Below are 18,400 nucleotides of genomic sequence, written 5' to 3' on the forward strand. Positions count from 1 at the left end.
AGCACAGCTTAGCAGCAAGAGCTTACTAAACTGCTTAGTATTGGGTGAGGAGTTTCATTTCCCCACTTTCAGGGTGAAATGTTCAAGGCAAATGAGCAAGAATCATGTCCCGCATTAACCATGCACACGGTGCATATGAAACCTGTTTGTCAACGGGCACAATGGTGTTATATTAAACTCAGAATATTTCTGAAAGAAATCAACAAGCTGCATTTAGATTATACAAAGGAGACTGTGCCTAAATTCCTTTTCTTCTAAGTCATTCCTTTTCTATTTAAATACATTCACATCCACTTTCAGGACAGGTAGCTTAATCTCTATCATGTGCGGCTTTTCAGAGCATTAGCTTTGTTTCCAGTGCCAGTGATTGAGCTGTGCTGGATGTGCTTGGAACAGCCTGCAAAGGTCCACATTCATTCAGGAAACTCCAGCTGAACTAGATCCATATGTTGTTAAAAAAAAAAGTGCAGCTCTCTGATTTGGAGGTAGTTTCTGACTTCCAGCATTATCACAGATGAGTTTTGTTCTTTAATGTCCTGCTAAATAGAAAAGTAGTGTTATAACCAAAACTCTAGGGTTTGGGGTTTTTTGTTGTTGTTGTTGCTGTTGTTCACATTTACTGAGAGATTACTATATTCGGTTGTATTATGTGAAGCATTTTACATGTGTTGTGTGATTTAATGGTATAAATAATCATCTGAGGAAGGTGTCATTATTTCCATTTCTTTAGGGCTTGAATCACTTAATAAACTTACCTAAGTTTGTGAGTAGAAGTGCTTCTTTTCAAGATCTCTAACCCTACAGTGCACATGATAAATAAGGAGAGATTCTGTGAAATGTTGGTGCTGCTCTTACCAAGCTGAAGGGAATTCAGTAAAGGAGGCTTTGCTGAAAAGTTAGTTTCTTATATGTGTTAAAATTTTATTTGCAGCCAACAATTTTCTGGGATAATGTAAAAGTCTAGGTATAGATTATAGATTGATATGTTTCTAGACAGATTATTTGTAGCCATTTTTTCTTGATCAGTTTATCTTGATAGGATGAATCAAAAAATAAAACTTCCTAAAGTGCATTTCTAGTTTTACTGGTGGCTTTAGACATTTTCTCTGTAACCCTTTTAACCCAAATAGAGTTCCTTTTTTATACAACTCATAAATTCTATCTTTATGAAATTAATGCTTCTCAGTTTTAAGCTGAAGGACAATATTTTATTTATGTCTTATTTTTCAGCTGTTACAAAGCAAGAGCTTTGTAGAATGAAATAAATGTGTATCACCAGAAAAGACACAAAAAATAAAAACCTCCATTATTTCTTTATTAGATTCAACCAACTATGTTGTCTTTTAAATTTTAAAATTGGTAAATATTTGCAATGCACAGTGGCTGCATTCATCTGGGGAAGAGATGTGTGTCATAGCTTCATCATTTTTACTTTTTCTCTGCCTGCCCTCTCATCTGTCTCCCTCCCTCACCAGCTCTCCTTCACATCTCCAGAACCTACCTCCTTGTCGCTTAATACCTCTTATTTTGCCTTTCAACTTACTTATTTTTAGGGTTTCTCAGGCAGAGGCCAGAAGCCTTTATGGGTACAACCCGTAAGAGTTAGAGTAGTTCTGCTTCTTGAGTCCCCTGCCCTGAGTAAGAGATGCCATTTAGTTAAGCTTTGGTCCCACAACAAGCAAGCCCTGCTAGTTCCTCTGAGACACATTTTTTGCTTTAGAATTTTAAAACTTTGTGTAAAAATAAATTATCTCTGGGGCTGGAGCTATAGCTCAGTTGTACTTTTCTGGAATGCACATGGCCCTGGGTTTGATCCCCAGGATGGCAAAACAAACAAACAAAAATAAATAAGTAAATGTTACTCTGCATAGCTGAAGTACACACTGGCCGACCAGGAACTATATTGAGCACACGTAGTTTTATTTAAGCTTCACCTGGGTTTTTTTTTTTTTTTTTCCTTCGAAGTGAATCTTGGTCAGTGTTAAAGATAGAGACATTGCACCTAAGAATATAATACTTAGGATTACTAGTAAAATACTACTGCATAATTTTTTTATAACAAGAATAGGTTAGATGTATGTAACCACTTCCCTTTTAGACAAAGAACAGACTTTTCATTTAATTCCAACTTCCAGTTAGCACCTTGCCACCCCAAGCATCCCCCCTACACTATGTGATGTCTCTATTACCAATCTGACCTCATGGGCTATTGAAACACCTTTAACCCTAGTCCACATCCCTTCTTTATGAAGTCTCCCTTGGTTTCTTTTTAGTTTGTCCCTGTTCATGGACCCTACTTGGTCCATTATGTGTATTACTCAACTATTCTCCAACACAATTCTGCACATTTAAATTATTTTTGTTTCAGATCCCAGGAGATATTTTATGGGAGAAGGCTCTTTTTGCATTTTAAAATATAAAACACACAACAATGTATGTTGTTTAGTGACAAATCTTATACTGACTATTAACTTAGATGGAACTCTGATGATTTTGTCTACTTCTAGTTATATTTTTATTTTGTTTTTCATCTTTTATGTGGTCAAATTCAGAATGAAAAATAAGGAGTCCAAATAACCACTGATAGTCACTGTGTATTTGCCCAAAAGATTTCCAGAATACAACAGCCTCTGAATGGAGGCTGAAGGGACACTCAGGAAACATCGTCATGTTCTTCAAATTTCTGAGACGGTCCAGGAATTTTATCATTTTAGCTTGTGACCCTAATTCCCCTACATGAGATAAACAGTGGAAAATACAGTTTTTGAAACATGGTTCCCCTCCTTCAGCTGCTCAGGGTCTGTTTCAAAGGAAGTGAGCAATTGGAAGGTCGAGTGTGTCAGAAAATAGAAGTGAGCACCTGACTCGCCACCTTGCGTCAGAACAGCTCGAAGATAGCAGGCTTTCCCTGTGGACAGAGCCAGACAACTCTGTCTCCAGAGCCTGACTTTGAGTAGGTGGACATTACCTGGGGTTGTTTTGGTTGGATTGTTTTTCCATAGGTGCTGGTGATTATATGATATCCCTTGGTCTTTTATTTTGCCACTGATGATGTGAAACTATCTGCTTTTGAAATTGTTTAGATAAATTACAGTTCCTTCTCTTGATGTATTATGGAATAACTTGAGACTGGAGCAAAAGAATGGGCAGGAGTACAGAACTTCTTTTCTGTTGCTAACATTTGTAAAACTAAGATTGGAATAGTGCTTAAAAATAAGTTGGTAACTGTGTTGATCTGTTCAGCAGTTATTTGGATAAGTTCAGGAAAAAAGATGGTGTTGCCAAATATTGGTTTTGTTTGTATTCCAAATATACAGCAAGAGAAGCACAGTTTTTAAAAGAGAACAGTGAACATAGAAAGTTCCTTTCTCCTTTCCCCCTCCTCTGTATCTTCTCATCTCCCTGTCTACTTTTTCTTTTTGCCTTCTTTCTCTCTGCAGCCATGCGGTGCATAACAATGGGAGCGATTTTCTGCACAGTAGCGTGAGGTGATTCTGTTGCTGTCCACACAACATTCTGTGTGCATTTATTCACATCTACATAGTATAGGTCAATTAATTGACACAACTTCCTGGTACACGTAAGAGATATGGTAAACATAAGTGATATGAGGCCACTGCCTGCATAACAGCAGACTGTATTATTCTTTAAAAAATAAAGCGTACCCTCTAAATGAAAGTATAGGATAAGTACATAAACTAGTGGCCAAGTTGTTTGTTATCATCATCAAATGTAGTATATTGCATATATCCCGTGTATTGTGCTTTCATATGATAGGTAGACTTGTCAGTTTATCACTGCAAACATGCCAGTTATGCTTCGTGCAATGCCATTATGATAACTACCATATCACCAGATGATAGGGATTTTTCAGCTCCCTTTAAATCCTATGAGACCACTGTTTTCCATATATGGTCTGTCAGTGCCCAAAACACCATTTTTTGGCATAATACTATAGCTTTCTTTTTATTCTTAGAATCATGTTGCACAAAGATTTAAAGCATCTTTCACACTCAATGAGCATAAACAATGTTTTGTATAAGTAGGAGTGGCAGTCATTTAGAAATAAAAACGGTGATGTGGGCATGGAGTGATGACTTAAAGTACATGCTGTAGTACATACTAGTTTTGCTATAGACAGACCATAAGGTGGGGTTCAGTTGAATAAACAGCTAATATCAGAGGACAACCACCAATATGCTTCTCAATGGTTCTAGTGCAAGATTTCTCAATTTTGACATTATTGACTTGAGATTAGATAATCCTTTGTCATAGGGACTCCTGTGTTGCAGGGTGGGATGTTTTGTGTTGTTCCTGGCTTTTTCACACCAGAACCCAGTACAGTACTTCTTCCCTTAGTATAATATCATAACAAAAATGCCTCTGGAAATTGCCAAATAGCCATAAGGGACAGTCATTTTCATTGACAACCATTGCTATAAAATAATGGCAATGAAATCACAACATTCAAGAAAATCCCAACTAGGCACAGTTGTAAACTTTGATTTGAAACAGTTATTTTAGTGATAGTAACAGAATGAAATAGGATAACTTTTTTTGTGTATGTGTACTGGAATCAAATTCAGACCCTCATGCTTGCCAGGCAGGTGCTGCTGAGCTATATTCCTGGCCCTGAAGTAGGAAGATTTGAAAGATAAGGCATTCACATGCATCTTTCTATAAAATATTAATTATGAAACTTTTTAGATTCTGAAAATTTGATGAGACTACAATTTAATAAATGACCTTTTAATTTGATGTACATTCTGAATTTGATTTTATTTGCATAAAAAATACAGATTACGAGCTTTTACTGTTCTTTTCTGAGTTCTCATACCAGGTTCACTAATTGCTAACTAAATCACATCTATTAATTTTGCATATGAAACTGCTTCATAATAGCACCAATGGAGATTTATAAAAATTGTGTTTGTTAATACAAAGAGCTTTGCATAGTATCAGAATTTTAATAAGGTCTGAGGAATTGTTAATAATAGCTATCACTATTATTGCCATTATTATTTCTGAGTGTCAGAGAACAAGAGTTGTATACAGTAGGGAAAGGTATAATGAAACTGAAAACCTGAGCTGTCCATATTAGTTTCTCACTGCTCGCTCTGTGTTTCCTGAATTGAATTCTGCTGTGACTTTGAGTGAGTGTGCCGCATGCCTACTGTTCGTGGTCGATGGGTAATGTCGACTGCAGCGCTCCATCTCATTACCCTGTACCCCTTTCATTACCAGCAGGAGAGATTACAACAGGTTGTTCTTTCAAACACAGGTAGAGTTGTGTAGTGGGCTTTTTAAAAATAGTGCTTTGTTAGCCCTTATTTTTCAGTTCTTTCACAGTTCTTTCATGCCTCCCTAGAGTGAGCATCTCCGTAATTATTGTAGGAGGCTCAGGTAATAAATGAGTAATGCCCTATGCTTTTGAGCATAATACTTACATTTCCCATCACCTGTTCCTATGTTTTTCTTCTCTCTCCCCATTCATTCCTACCTTCTCTCTTTCCATCTTTGTGCTCGTGAGTTTTGTTGGCCACTGCGAATATTCTCTTGTTAGTTGTTCTGAATATTTTAATGTTTGTAAAGAAATAAAGAATGCACCCTCTCCCTTTAAGGTTATAATTTCTTTTCTTTTTTTATTTATTTTTCTTTTGTATTTTTTTTTTTTTTTGAAACAGGGTCTCCCTATGCAGTTCAGGCAGGCCTTAAGCTCACTTTGTAGCCCAGGCTGGTCTTGAACTTCCAACAATCCTCCTGCCTCAGCCTCCCGAGTGCTGGAATTACAGGCATGTGCCACCATGCCCAGCTAAGGTTATCATTTTTTTTCAATTGAAAACCAGATGTTCTAGTTTATTCTCACTTTCTAGAGACATAAAATGTTTTGTTTCTTTAAGTTTAAAGTTCTTTTTAACGTTTCTAGCTAGCTAATGCTTGGAACACAGAGTCTCTTTCCTGGTCCTCTCTGTTCTAAAGCTTGGAGCTGAGTCTGTGCTGTGGGCAGGGATCTCAGGGATGGGCTCAGCTCCCTGGGGAACAATGTCTTCCCCTCCAAAGACTGAATCTTCCGTCTGGAGCTTCCCTCAGAGGCCTTGTGTCATAGTCAGAATTAATATCTATCAACCTTGAAAGATCCCCCCAAATTCAACTCATTTTATCATTAGGTATAGGCAGGAGGTCCTGGACCTCTTGTGTCCAAAACTGGGTTCATTTCCTTCTGCAGAAGGACTTTTTTATGAAGCAGCCTTACCTAACATGTCTGAACCCCTGTTTTAGACTCATGTTGGCACAAACCTTCTTGTATGTTTGTAAAATGACTTGAACTTGGGGTGCTGTTCAGAGGTTAATATATTTAATTCTGGCACTACAACAAGGTCTCACTAGACATATTACTTGGCAGACTACTAAAGCTACCTTCATGTTTTATTGGTTGTATGATCAGAAATATTTCAAAGGTGAAAATTTATTGATTTATTTATTATTTATTTATTGAGACAAGGTCTTGCTATATAGTCCAACCTGGCCCAGAATTCTGACTACCAAGAAAACACTTGGAAAATGAAACATAACTTACTTGTACTCTGTCTGGGGTGAAGAAAATGTCACCCATTTTCCCCCTATTATACTACTCTTTTCCCTCAATTAATAATATATTAGCCTCTGAGTTTGAACAGTTTCCTTTCAGTTTACAAATTCTACCTTTTCCAAATCAACTTATTATTGGGCTGACTTTCTCCACGCCATTACTCGATCTTTCAGAGCTGCCATTTGGTTACCCGAGGATGGAATGGAGGAGCCTAAAGGAGACTTTGGATCTCAGGGTAGTCTCTAGATAGCCAGTTTTTCACAGTAGCTGCCTGTGCCATCCAATTCTCTCCCTCTTCTCCCAGCAGTTCAGTGGGGTGGCCCAGCAAGTGACTTCTGATTGCTGATTTCCCTGTAAGCTGGAACCTGACAGGTCTCTGGCCTCCTGGAGCCTCACCTGGGGTCCCAGTGATACTGGGGTTTTCCTGAGCTCCCCATCTGGCCTTGGCCAGAGTGAGTCTGTTTTGTAGGCTCCCCCAAGGAACTGCAGCAACTTGAGGCATCACTTGCACTACACAGGAATGAAGAACATTTTAGGAATGCTGAACCTCCATTCATGTTTACGTCATTCACAGAGTTTATTAGGCAGCGCCCACAGTTTAGTGTAGACCAGATAGCATAGGTCCTCAATGTGGTCAGAGCACAGCGTCTGTTACCATTGTGTCAGGCTGTCCGAGACGGCTGCTTGTCTGCTATGTTCCCACACCACTGCCGCTTCGCTGGCCTCTCTGGAACCGCTTGAGACTGCTTTACTTGCGCTCAGGACCAGAGAGCATTTCCTTCTCGGAGCACATCAGGCATGCAGTCATCAGCAAGATGGTGTCTGATCGGCATAGGTAGAGAGTCTCTTTACTCTGCACCATTTGGGGAACCGAGGATAGTGTTCTCTTGATTCTGTCATTAACATAGGATAATGATCCAGGAAAACCAGACTTAGGTTTTAATATGTAAAGGAATTTGGGAAAAAATTCTCCTTTACCTGAAGTCTGAATTTCTTATGCATATTGATGCAAGACCCATTTTGAATATAATTTTCTTTGTATTTATTCTGTATCAGTCCTCATCTCCCAGTAGGCGTGGGAGCACACAATTTTAATCCCAGCAATTGGGAGGCTGAATCAGGAGAATTTTCATGAGTTTGCAGCCTGAATCCCTAGCAAGATCCTGTCTCAAACAAACAAACAACAACAAAGCATCTTACTCCTTTTTACCCATTTTTTTTCTGCTATGTAGTACTTAGAGTCAGAACTCTCTTATGGAGACTACCTTAGGTACTGTCACCAGTAGAAGGAAGTGTTTTGGGGAGTATCTAAAATAAGAGAGACATAGAAGGACAATAAACACATGAAAGGCAGGAAGTGGATATCACCATCTCCTTTCATGACACGGATTATGGAAGAATTCATGGGCCACATGTTCTGTGTTTATTGTTGGAGCTCATATAGGTCATGGAAAATGCATGTGGGTAAGTTAGTTTGGTTCTGAAACACCATTTGGAACATAGCACCTTGGGAAAGTGTGCTTGTAAACTGACTTACAAACAAGCTTTTCAGATAAAACCTTGCAAGAGATTGAATGCTGTCTCCTTAAAATTTATTCGCTGAATCCAAAACCCTTAATGTGACTGCATTTAAGAGGCTTTAAGGAAGTAATTAAAATTAAACGAGGTCATAAAGGCGCAGTCCTATTCCAATAGGATAGGTGACCTTCTAAGAAGAACTCTTTTATAATCCAAGATTGTTTGAGGACATAGCAGAAAGGTGGCCATCTACACATCATGGAAGGACCCCTCCCAGGAGCAAAAGTGGCTAGGGCCTTGACCTTGGCCTCCCTCACCTCCAGAACCGGGAGCAATAAATTCCTGTTGTACAAGCCACCCAACCTAAGATAGTTTGATATGATATCCTGAAGTGAGTAAAATAAACCTGTTCATAAATTTAGAGTTTGATATAATTACCCTTTTGTAATCAGTTCTATCCACAGAGTTTGCTATTACTATTTACTTATGAACTAACTAAATGTCAGTTGAATATAGGTTGAAGTCATACTTCCAAAAATGTTCTTTATGTTTAAATACAAGAAAATAAATGAATGGAATGATCCTAAAAGGAATCTGTTTAAGGATTATTCTAACCTTTGAAGACAGATCAAAGTGTCAAGTGTCCATTCAACATCTATGTCCCCAACACTGGTTTAGAACACCAGCCATATTTTTATTATAAACCACTGCCACTGAGTAGGTACGCAACAGAATTAAAGATAAACTATCTTGATTGGTGGATTTTTTTTATTTGTATCTGGAATCAAACTCACGACCTCATGTTTGCCAAGCAATTGCTTGTGCCACTGAGCTAAAACCTCGGCCCTGATTAGTAGATTATGCACCAAAGTAAGTGGTACAGATATGGGGTATTATCTCTACAAAAATATTTTCAGGAAGATAGAAAGTTGTTAATAGGCAAGTAGATACCACACAAAGGTACTTGTGCTTGTCTAACTCCATTAATTTTTATGGCTAAAGAGATATTATTCTCAGCTGCTAGAATATTTTTCTAATCAAATGTGGCAATTATAATTTTTGGAAATAAATTTCCTGCTGCCTTAAGAAATAAAGCTGACAATGTATTGCAAAGGTAATTAGAAGGGCTACGTGGTTTTGGAGTCATCCAATAAAGCTATTAGAATTTATTGATTTACTTTGTCTTTGCTGGCCTTCCCAATAATTTAAAATTTATTATTCCAGGCTTTTCCATGGCAGCAGAATGTGCAGAATGGCACTATTGGTGTAAAATACTCACTAAAAACTATATGACACATGGTTTATGTCAATGACCCCCAAGCCTCATGCAATTATGAACTCTACAAAATCTAGCCTTTGCCACTGGTTTATTGTCTAGAGCTTGGATTGGTGGTGTGAGTGCTACACCCACCTGTGGGTGGAGCCAGGATATGACATAATGGCAGGAAGAATCTGTCTCTCTCTTGCTGGCTCCTGCACTTGCTGTTCGCAGCCAGTCATGAATGGTGGCCCGCCATGCCACCCTGCTGCTTGGAGCCTACTGAGTATGGACTGAAACCTCTGAGAACTATAAGAAGTAAACCTTTCCTTCCCTAATTTTAGGCATCAGGTATTTTGTCTCAGCAATGAGTAAAAAGTAACTAAGGCACAATGTAAATTTAGGGTTTATTTTCACCTTATACAATCAAGTTATTCAAGAATATATCAATATGAAACTTAAGTAATTGCTTATATTAATAATGACAGTGGAAAATAAATAATGCTTTTGATTTGGGGGACAAATGATTAGGTTCTGGTGCTCACTTGATGATTTCTTCACTTTTGATAGCAATGATTGACTGTGTAAGTCTGACTGTGAGGTGGGCTGAATGTTCTTAGAGAGCACAGGTTTCTTCAGGAGTGCAGTACCGTGGATTATGCGGTCAGGCTTGGAGCCCTGTGTGAGGGTTTAGAACCTGTGAAGCAGCCTGGGAACCAAAGTGTGCAGCTCAGTAGATTCTTCTTAGCTCTCCACAATGTGCCAGGTATTATAAAATGGGTGTCATCATAAGGGAAATAGAAACAAACTTTATCACTTATTCATTTATCCTGACCAGAGGCATATGGTGATGGTGGTTTTAAAACCTAGCATTTGCATAGGCAAGGAGACAAAAGTACAGAAATGTGAACTAATTAATTTTTCAGCATTACTTAGGTTGAACGATTGTATTAGATAGTCTTCTCATAAGTGAGACACAGTGCCTAACAGTGAAAAATTTAAACTGAGGGAAGCTTTAATATTACAGCTTTGGAGGATTCAGTCCATGAACAGCTGGCAACACAGCATAAATGGCTGGTGGAGGGCTATGGAGGAGGAAAACTGCTCACCTCTTAGCAGAGAAGGAAGGGTGGAGCAAGGAAAGAATTCACCCTTTCATGTCAGACCTGCATTCTGCCTCCAACCACACTCTGCGTCCTAACAGCACATTCAGCTGTAAACTCATCAGTGAGTTAATCCACTGAAGAATACAGCACACCATCATCCAATCACCCTCCACAATCCCACCTCTAAACACATGAGACCTGGGGAGGACATTTTAGAGCTAAACCATAATAATGACAACCTCATGATTTTATAGCTGACAGATTGATTTCAGCAATTTTACTCTTCATTACTGCACAGTTGTTTAGAGGTTCTTTTTTTAACTCCTTATTTTTTTGAGATGGAGTCCATCTGTCCAAACTGGTTTTAAACTTCTGAGCTCTACGAGTCCTCCCACCTCAGACGCCCGAGTGCTAGCAACATAGATGTGTGCCACCAATGAGAGTATCTTAATTATCTATTTATTTATGTTTTATGTGTATCTGTGTAATTTTTTATTATATATTTACTCACTGCTGTGGGCACAATTTAAGTTGGAAAGGACTGCATGTTAGAAAGAAAAGACATGTGAAAATTCTCAGGAGACTTCATGAATATGTGTAACTGTTACTTGGTGCATACATCCCATGTGACTACTCCTCTTAAATTTAATTCTCACTTTTCATGAAAACTTTTTTGAGACTTCACCCCTTAAATCTCTTTGGGAAGGCTTGGTATTTGCAGTTGCAAACCTATTATTCCATGTCCTAGTCCTTTAAGTGGTTTATGTGACTTGGTATAAAATATGCAACATGTATGATGATTATAACAACTACTCTTAGGCTTTTCATGTGCTTTCATACTACATGCATGGAAAAGAGTAAACAGCATTTGATAAAGAGCATGCAGAATATTGAGATGCGCTTTGCTTCAAAATAATGCTCACAGAATCAACTGTGTATTTTACTAACTTTAATAAAGACAGTATACACTGAAACCAGCTGAAGAAGTGTAGTAAATATTAGAAAATTAAACTTTTCCTTTGAAAATTAGATTGCCCCTTGCAATTGACTGTTGTTAACATTTCAAGTGTGAGGACCACACGCTTCTCCTTCCATTCTGTTAGAGAATGCGGAGCTGCAGCTGCTACTTCCTTTTCACTGACTGCTACTGCTACCTGCCTAAAAATTGTCTTTGGCTCCCTGTGAACCTGCAGTCAGAAAGGTATTTGAATTTTCCCCCTCTGGCACTTGCAAATCCGATTTTTATGTATAACTAAGTGCTCTTAGTTTTTAGTCTATCTACTACTGGGGCCTGGTTTTTAGCAGGCCTGTAACTAAGCCAGATCCGGCCTATGTAATGCTGTTTGTAATGAGAAATCTAAACAGGGAATGGCAGTGAGGCATGGCAGGAATGTGTTTCCATTGGAGAAGTCGGTGTAGAGAAAAAGTATAAGCAAAGCCGTGTCCAGGAGGCCTTTTCAGCTGGCCAGGACGGAAGACTAATGTTATTGTACATAGGCTGTTACCCTGCCAGTCCTTCCTCACAGATCTGTTTTCTCTCTCTTCCCTTCCCCCAACACCCCTTCCCCTCCCTCCCTTCTTCATCTCTCCCTTCTCTTTCGTTTTCTTTTTCTCTTTCTTCGGACTCTGCTGACTGTTTGCTCAGGTGGACAGTGACACCATTTGGAATGAGCTGCACTCGTCCGGTGCTGCACGCATGGCTGTTGGCTGTGTCATCGAGCTGGCTTCCAAAGTGGCCTCAGGAGAGCTGAAGGTGAGGTCTGGGTTGCATTAAGTGTGGGAAATCCAGAAAAGAAGCTGAAACAGAGATGATGTTGTTTGGGAATTGTGGGGAGTGTGGTTCAGTAGTAAGAGGAAGGAGGCCTAGGGAAGAGGGCAGGGATATGCCCTCTAAGGTGTGATAATAACTCTCTGTAGGTAGCTTGTGGCTGATTCTTCTCCTGGAGCATATTCTGCATCAGGGCGCACTGGTCTTTTCTTAAAAGCATAGAAATGATGAGTAAAGCTGTGTTCCAGGATAAAAACACCCTTTGGCATATACATATCTGTTGTGCCATCCTGGGATTCTCTTTTGAAGAGGTTTTAGAAATCTGATTACTGAGTAGTATGGATAAGCTCAGAATACCACCCAGAGAGAGGAGGGGGGAGAAAGGTAAATACCAGACGGGAAGGATTGGGAGGAAGAAGGAAATTGTTGATTAGGAGGGTAATGATCCAGAGTATGTTTTTCCATGAAAGAACTTCAAAAATGAGCTATGCTTTATTGTTCTTTTCTTTTTATGGTCTCTTCTTTTCTACATCATATGAAAAGAACAATGTCCAAACCCCAGAGTTTCCCAGTCTAAACAATTTATAAAAGCCAGAGACCTGACAGACGTTGACATTTTATTTGGTATTTTAACAGTGCTATTTAAAGGTATGCCATGTGTGTCTTGAATGCAGTTACCCCAATAAACTTTGTTGGTGCTAACACGGCTTTTTAATGCACTAGTTCACACACTTCATAATGCAATCTGGATGGTGATTGATCTGGTATTTTTAGCAATTGTGGGGCTTAATGAAAATATGACCAACAGCACTGTTCTCTGTACTGTGAGTTTTGTTAATGTAAAATAAATCTAATTAGGATTATTTTTCTTTATGTCTAATGAACTTTTATTCAATTATACCAACCTCTTCCACTTCTGATTAGAAGTGTGTGGTTGGAATGCCCACGCTATGATGCATCATTTGTCTCAGAAGTAAAAATCTACTGAAATGAAATGTTGATGAAGGGGACTACATTAAAACAGTAAGACTGCTTGTGTACACTGGACATGATTGGTGTCACGACATTAGTTGCTTATCTCAGAGGACTTACAGGGACCCTTAATGTGGTGCTTAGCTTTCAATCTTTACGTTTGTTAATGAGAAATCAAAAATTGGAGGAAAACAGCATTATGGATAGATTTTGACTGTCTTCCTGTATCATTTTAGGAATTGTTCTTCTTGTCTGAGTAATATCATGAAATACAATAAGTTGATACTTTAAAAGAAGAATATTTAAGGACTTTTTATTTTCAAAATAATTCAAATGACAGACAACAGCCAAGCCAAAATACTATAGTTTTTAAGATTATGTTGGTATAGCCCCACTTGATAGCAAAGAGAATTATTATATTAGCTTTTGTATTTTTTAATTGTTTTAAATTTTGGATATTTAAGGAATAATTTAAAAATATTCTCAAGTAGAATTCCCACATAATATTTATTCTTATCAAAATCATCCTCATTATCAACTTACTGTGTTCAAAACTGACAAATTTATATGGGAAGTGGAATGAGCAAAAATCTAATTCTATTTTTAGCATCTAACCATTTAAAATGACAAGTTACAAACAAAATGTCAACAAAATATAATGTGGGCATGCTGACCACCAGCTGTACTAACACTGGCTATTTATATAAGAACAAAGATTCATACAAACATTTGTTCTTGCCCTGTTAAAAGCATCAGTAGACATTTTTTTAAATGATAAGAACAGAGAAAAAGAGTGAGCATAAAAATCAAGAAATCTAGGTCTAGGCATCACCACTTAACTACAGTGTCATTTGTGGCTTCTCAAGTAGAACTGATAATCTTGAAAGTTGTCCAAAGCACCGATAAGTAGATCTGAGTCTCAATTATGCACACTAAGGCACATCAAATCATACATGTTCCAAACCCAAATTCAGCTTGCTTTGGTGAAAATTCCACATTTTAGAGTTGGTTTATCTTTCTGATTGTAAAGATCAAATTAAAAGTTCAAGACAGGCGAGGCTATAGCAGATGCCACTGTCACGCTGACAAATCAGTACTGAAACCTGCTTCTTGGTAATTTGGGTCAACCTACAGTGAAGCCACATGGCAGTAGTAGACGTTGGAAATGATTTGGAGCTCACAAGGAAGGACATGTATAACAGGTAGAAAATCATTCTCAGGCACCATAGTCCACTTGTGTTACTTAGTGTCTACCTGTCCTGGGTGCCATTGCTACAAGGCTAATACAAACTGGTCGAGGCCATTGTTACTCATGGTATATGGGTTCACTTCATTCAGATCTAAGAAAGAAATAGGGAAGCCTATTTGCAGACAATGGTAAGTAATCTTCTGGTAAGAAATGTTAGCTTTTGTTTTTTCATTCTATCTACATTTAGTTCTCCTATGTTCTATCCCATTCTCCCAGTAATCAATACTTTTAAAATAATATTGTATATTATAATGCAGCTTCTTTTGAGTGAATACTAATTTTTTTTGAAAATAGAAAAGATTTAAGAGCTTTATTTTAAATAATATGGGACTGTGTAGAAAGCTCTACTAGAGATGAGTAGTAGGTGGAGAGAGATCACAACTCATAGAGAATGACAGCTTAGAAATTAGAATGAGAAAAAAAAGAAAAAAAATTCCAAAGAGAAAATGTGATCATGTGGAACTTTTCCTTGGTCATGATCACCCTTTTCTGTAAGGTTCTATCCTTTCTTCACCTGGAATATTGATAAACTGAAGGAACTAGAGTCAGGAAATGGAACTGGGTTTCATGGTGACATGCAAATAAAATGTGTGCCACAAACTGTAGCAATGCATTAGTTTGCTTTTGACAAAAAATTGAAATGTTTTGTGGAGTTCATTGTAAATTATAGATTTCCTAGTTTTTAAACAAGATACTAACACACACACACACACACACACACACACACACACACAGCAATTCCTGAAATCTATAGCTGTCCAAATTGGCCTTTTTTAGCAGATTTTTGTGCTGAGGAATATGTAGGTTCTAAAAATGCTGCAATCTTTGACGTATATAAAGAGAAGCTCTCAATATGATTTTTCCTTTTGGAGGGCATTTTAGCAAGTATATTTAGGACACAGAAGTACCTCTAAGGGAACATTTTTTTCAGCTTCTAAAAATGTTTCAATGCTTATCAAGATTTACTATTAAATTCGCTTTGATGCTATTTTGATACTGTTCTAGCTTTCACAAAGAAGTTGAACTTATTTTAGCTATCTGCATATTTTTTTCCAAACAACAAAACTTGAAACACCTGGTTGCATGAGTGATAGATAAGTTTCCTTAATGTTTGAGTGGGTACAATGATGCCTTGTTTCCAGTAATACTTGCTCTTCACTGAATACCTACTATAGGTTAAGTAGGTCACATATAACCTATTACGTATAACCTGCCGTCATTTCCACAATGTGCCCTTGAAGTAAATATACACACACAGAATATTGGCTGAAACACATCAAGTACTTTTAGCACTTGGCACATAAATTATAAAAATAGGTCTACAAATCTCATGATTCTTTTTTTTTTAATTACTCTATCAGGACTTTTTTGTTGTTGTCCAGGTAGCACAAATATATAAAAGAAGAAAATGGTTAAAATCATTTTTTAAAATTTATCTGTATCCTCTCTTTTATTATTATGAAGTATTTGATTCATTAAGTTACTTCTTAACTAGTCAAGCATGAACCCTTCATCCAACTTAAGAAACAGAACTTTGCTGATACTATGAATGTCCTTTCAGCACTTATGTCATATCTATCATTCTGAATTGGGGGTAACCATTAATCTACTTTATTTAAGGAAATTGTTTCTTTCCTTTTTCTTTAGTAGTTTTAGACTTCTTTGACCTTTGTAAAAATAGAATTTTGTTGAATGTATTCTCTTTTGATTTTTTTCTTTATCCTTTAGAATTACGTTATGAGGACTTGTCTATATGGATATGTGCCTATGATTCATTTGTTTTCATTTCTATAAAGTCTTCCCTTGTACATTATAATTTGTTTATTCATTCTTCCATTGGACATTTTAGTTGTTTCCAGAACTTTGCCCTTTGAACAGTGCTGCTTTAATACTCTGAAACATGCCTGTTCTTTTACTATGGCATAACTAAAACAATCATTTCCTAGGCTAGCCACATAATAAATTTCAGTAGATAATGCCAAGTGGGATTCCAAAATGATTTTGCCACAGTGACATCAGCAGAAATGTCACTTTAAACCTCTGAAAATTCTTTCCTACAGGAAAGCAATGGTAAAACTGGCAAAATTGTCAGGGTGAATTTTCTTAAAATTCTAAAAATTAATGAAAGTCTTGCAACGACTCAGGAAGCATGTTTCAAAAAACAAACCGGCTGAATCTTAATAAGAAGAGTGAGCTTTGCGGTGTTTTAAACCACTCTATTCCCATCTTTCCCTTCCCAGTACCACGGTAGCCTTAACAAATTACAGCCTACATTTTCAGTGAAAACCAGGGACTTGGAAGTCTCCAGACGGGCATTATGGGGTTGGACCTTTTTCAAAGCCTCATTCCCAGAGAATTGTCATTTTTTGGCCTGGATGATGCTTCCGTGCGAGTCTCACTTGCAAGTCTGTTTTTATTTGACTTCATGTAGGGTTGTGAAGTATGAAAGCCTTTTTCTCAAAAAAAAAAAAAAAAAAAGAGTTGAAAAAATTGAAGCTCATTGATAAACTTTGACTGAGGTGTGGATAATAGTAAGCAAAACAATAGGCAGCTAAAACATTCAGTGGAAAACCTGAGAATGAGTTGTGCAAAGTCTAAAGACTCAAGGTCACATGTATGATAGGTGTCTGTGCATACTCTGAGAAGACCTCAAAAGGCCCTGAGTTGTCAACTTAAGCTGACTCTCGGCCTGTGCTCAAATGGAATATAAAGGTTGAAATAGAGTTGTCACCTGCCTAATTAAATGTTGAAAGTATACACACACACACACACACACACACACTGCTCTTTGACAAAAGTTGAGGGACTCTTTTTAGGCGTTTAAGGAAATCTCTCACCTTTTTCCTGGGGAAAACTGAAAATCTTCTTTCTAGAGTTGCTGTATTATTTGTTTAATATGTCCAGTTTTTAAATGAAAAAAAGTAAGTGAAAAATGAAGAAACAAAAATGTCTGAACTTACATAGAATGAAAACAGTAAGCAGTAACTACCTCAGGCAGCTCAAGTGTCAGACTTACGAGACAGAGATGATCAGATATTTTAAACATTTTCAAAGAAATAAACTAATTTAAAAGACTGTGTTTTTCATCAAATAAGAGACTATTAATAAAGAGATAGAAATTTGGGAATTTGGGAAGAATTAATGAAGTTGAAAAATACAATAAGACAAGTAAAGAATTTACTGGAAGGACAAAGCAGAAAATACAATCAGGTGGAGGGAAAAATCTGGGAACTAGAAGATAGTAAAATTGAGAGTATCCTGTCTCAAGAACAAACAGAAAAGAAGGTGAAGAAATATTAACACAGTTTCAAAGACTCAAAGGACGTGATCTAATCATGATTAAACAAGGCTCCCAAATCCAGAAGAGGTAGAAAAGGGCAGGAAAAATACTTGAAGAAATGTCTAAGAACTTTCCAAATTTGATTTTAAAAAATGAGTCCAAGAAGTTCAGTGAACTCTACATAGGCTAAACCTGAAAAAAGGCACATGTGACATATCTCAATGAAGCTCAACAGTTGAGAGTATACAGTATTCTTGTTCTGTATTCAAAGATAAATTCAAAGAGGAATACAGAATCTTTAAAAAGGTAAAAAGTAAATGTTTCCAACTCTCTTTGAACAAAGAGAATTCAAAGATGAATACAGAATCTTGAAAAACAGCAGGAGAAAAACAGCTTCTTACCTACAAAAGTCCATAACATGATTAACAGCTCAATATAATCAATGTTAGAAACTATGGAGGTCAAAGACCATAAAATAACATAAGCAAAATGCAAATTAAAAATAAAAAACCAAACTAGTAATTGTACCTCCAGTATAATTGTCCTTCAAAAATGAAGGCAAATTTAAGATGTTTCCAGACATGGAAAGCCAGAAAATTCATTACTAAACCAACCAATCTTTTAAGAAATGCTAACAGGAGCCTTTTGGGTTATAATGAA

At 37.3% G+C, this 18,400-nt stretch overlaps 1 protein-coding gene across 20 annotated transcripts in view; it reads left to right on the top strand.

Moving 5' to 3' along the window:
- Hdac9 (histone deacetylase 9) overlaps positions 1 to 18,400 on the top strand; it is an 849,535-nt gene that overhangs the window by 645,952 nt on the left and 185,183 nt on the right. For 19 of the 20 annotated variants that reach the window (XM_063233991.1, XM_063234068.1, XM_063234093.1 and 16 more), the window contains one exon: positions 12,117 to 12,224. The exons of the other annotated variant lie outside the window; for it this stretch is intronic. In XM_063233991.1, coding sequence (XP_063090061.1) covers positions 12,117 to 12,224 — 108 coding nt within the window. The remainder of the gene's footprint in view (positions 1 to 12,116; positions 12,225 to 18,400) is intronic. 20 annotated transcript variants of the gene reach the window in all.

The sequence above is a fragment of the Cavia porcellus genome, unplaced genomic scaffold (genome assembly GCF_034190915.1).
Source record: "Cavia porcellus strain 051 isolate PalLab524CR breed Dunkin Hartley unplaced genomic scaffold, mCavPor4.1 scaffold_2, whole genome shotgun sequence".
NCBI lineage: Eukaryota > Metazoa > Chordata > Mammalia > Rodentia > Caviidae > Cavia > Cavia porcellus.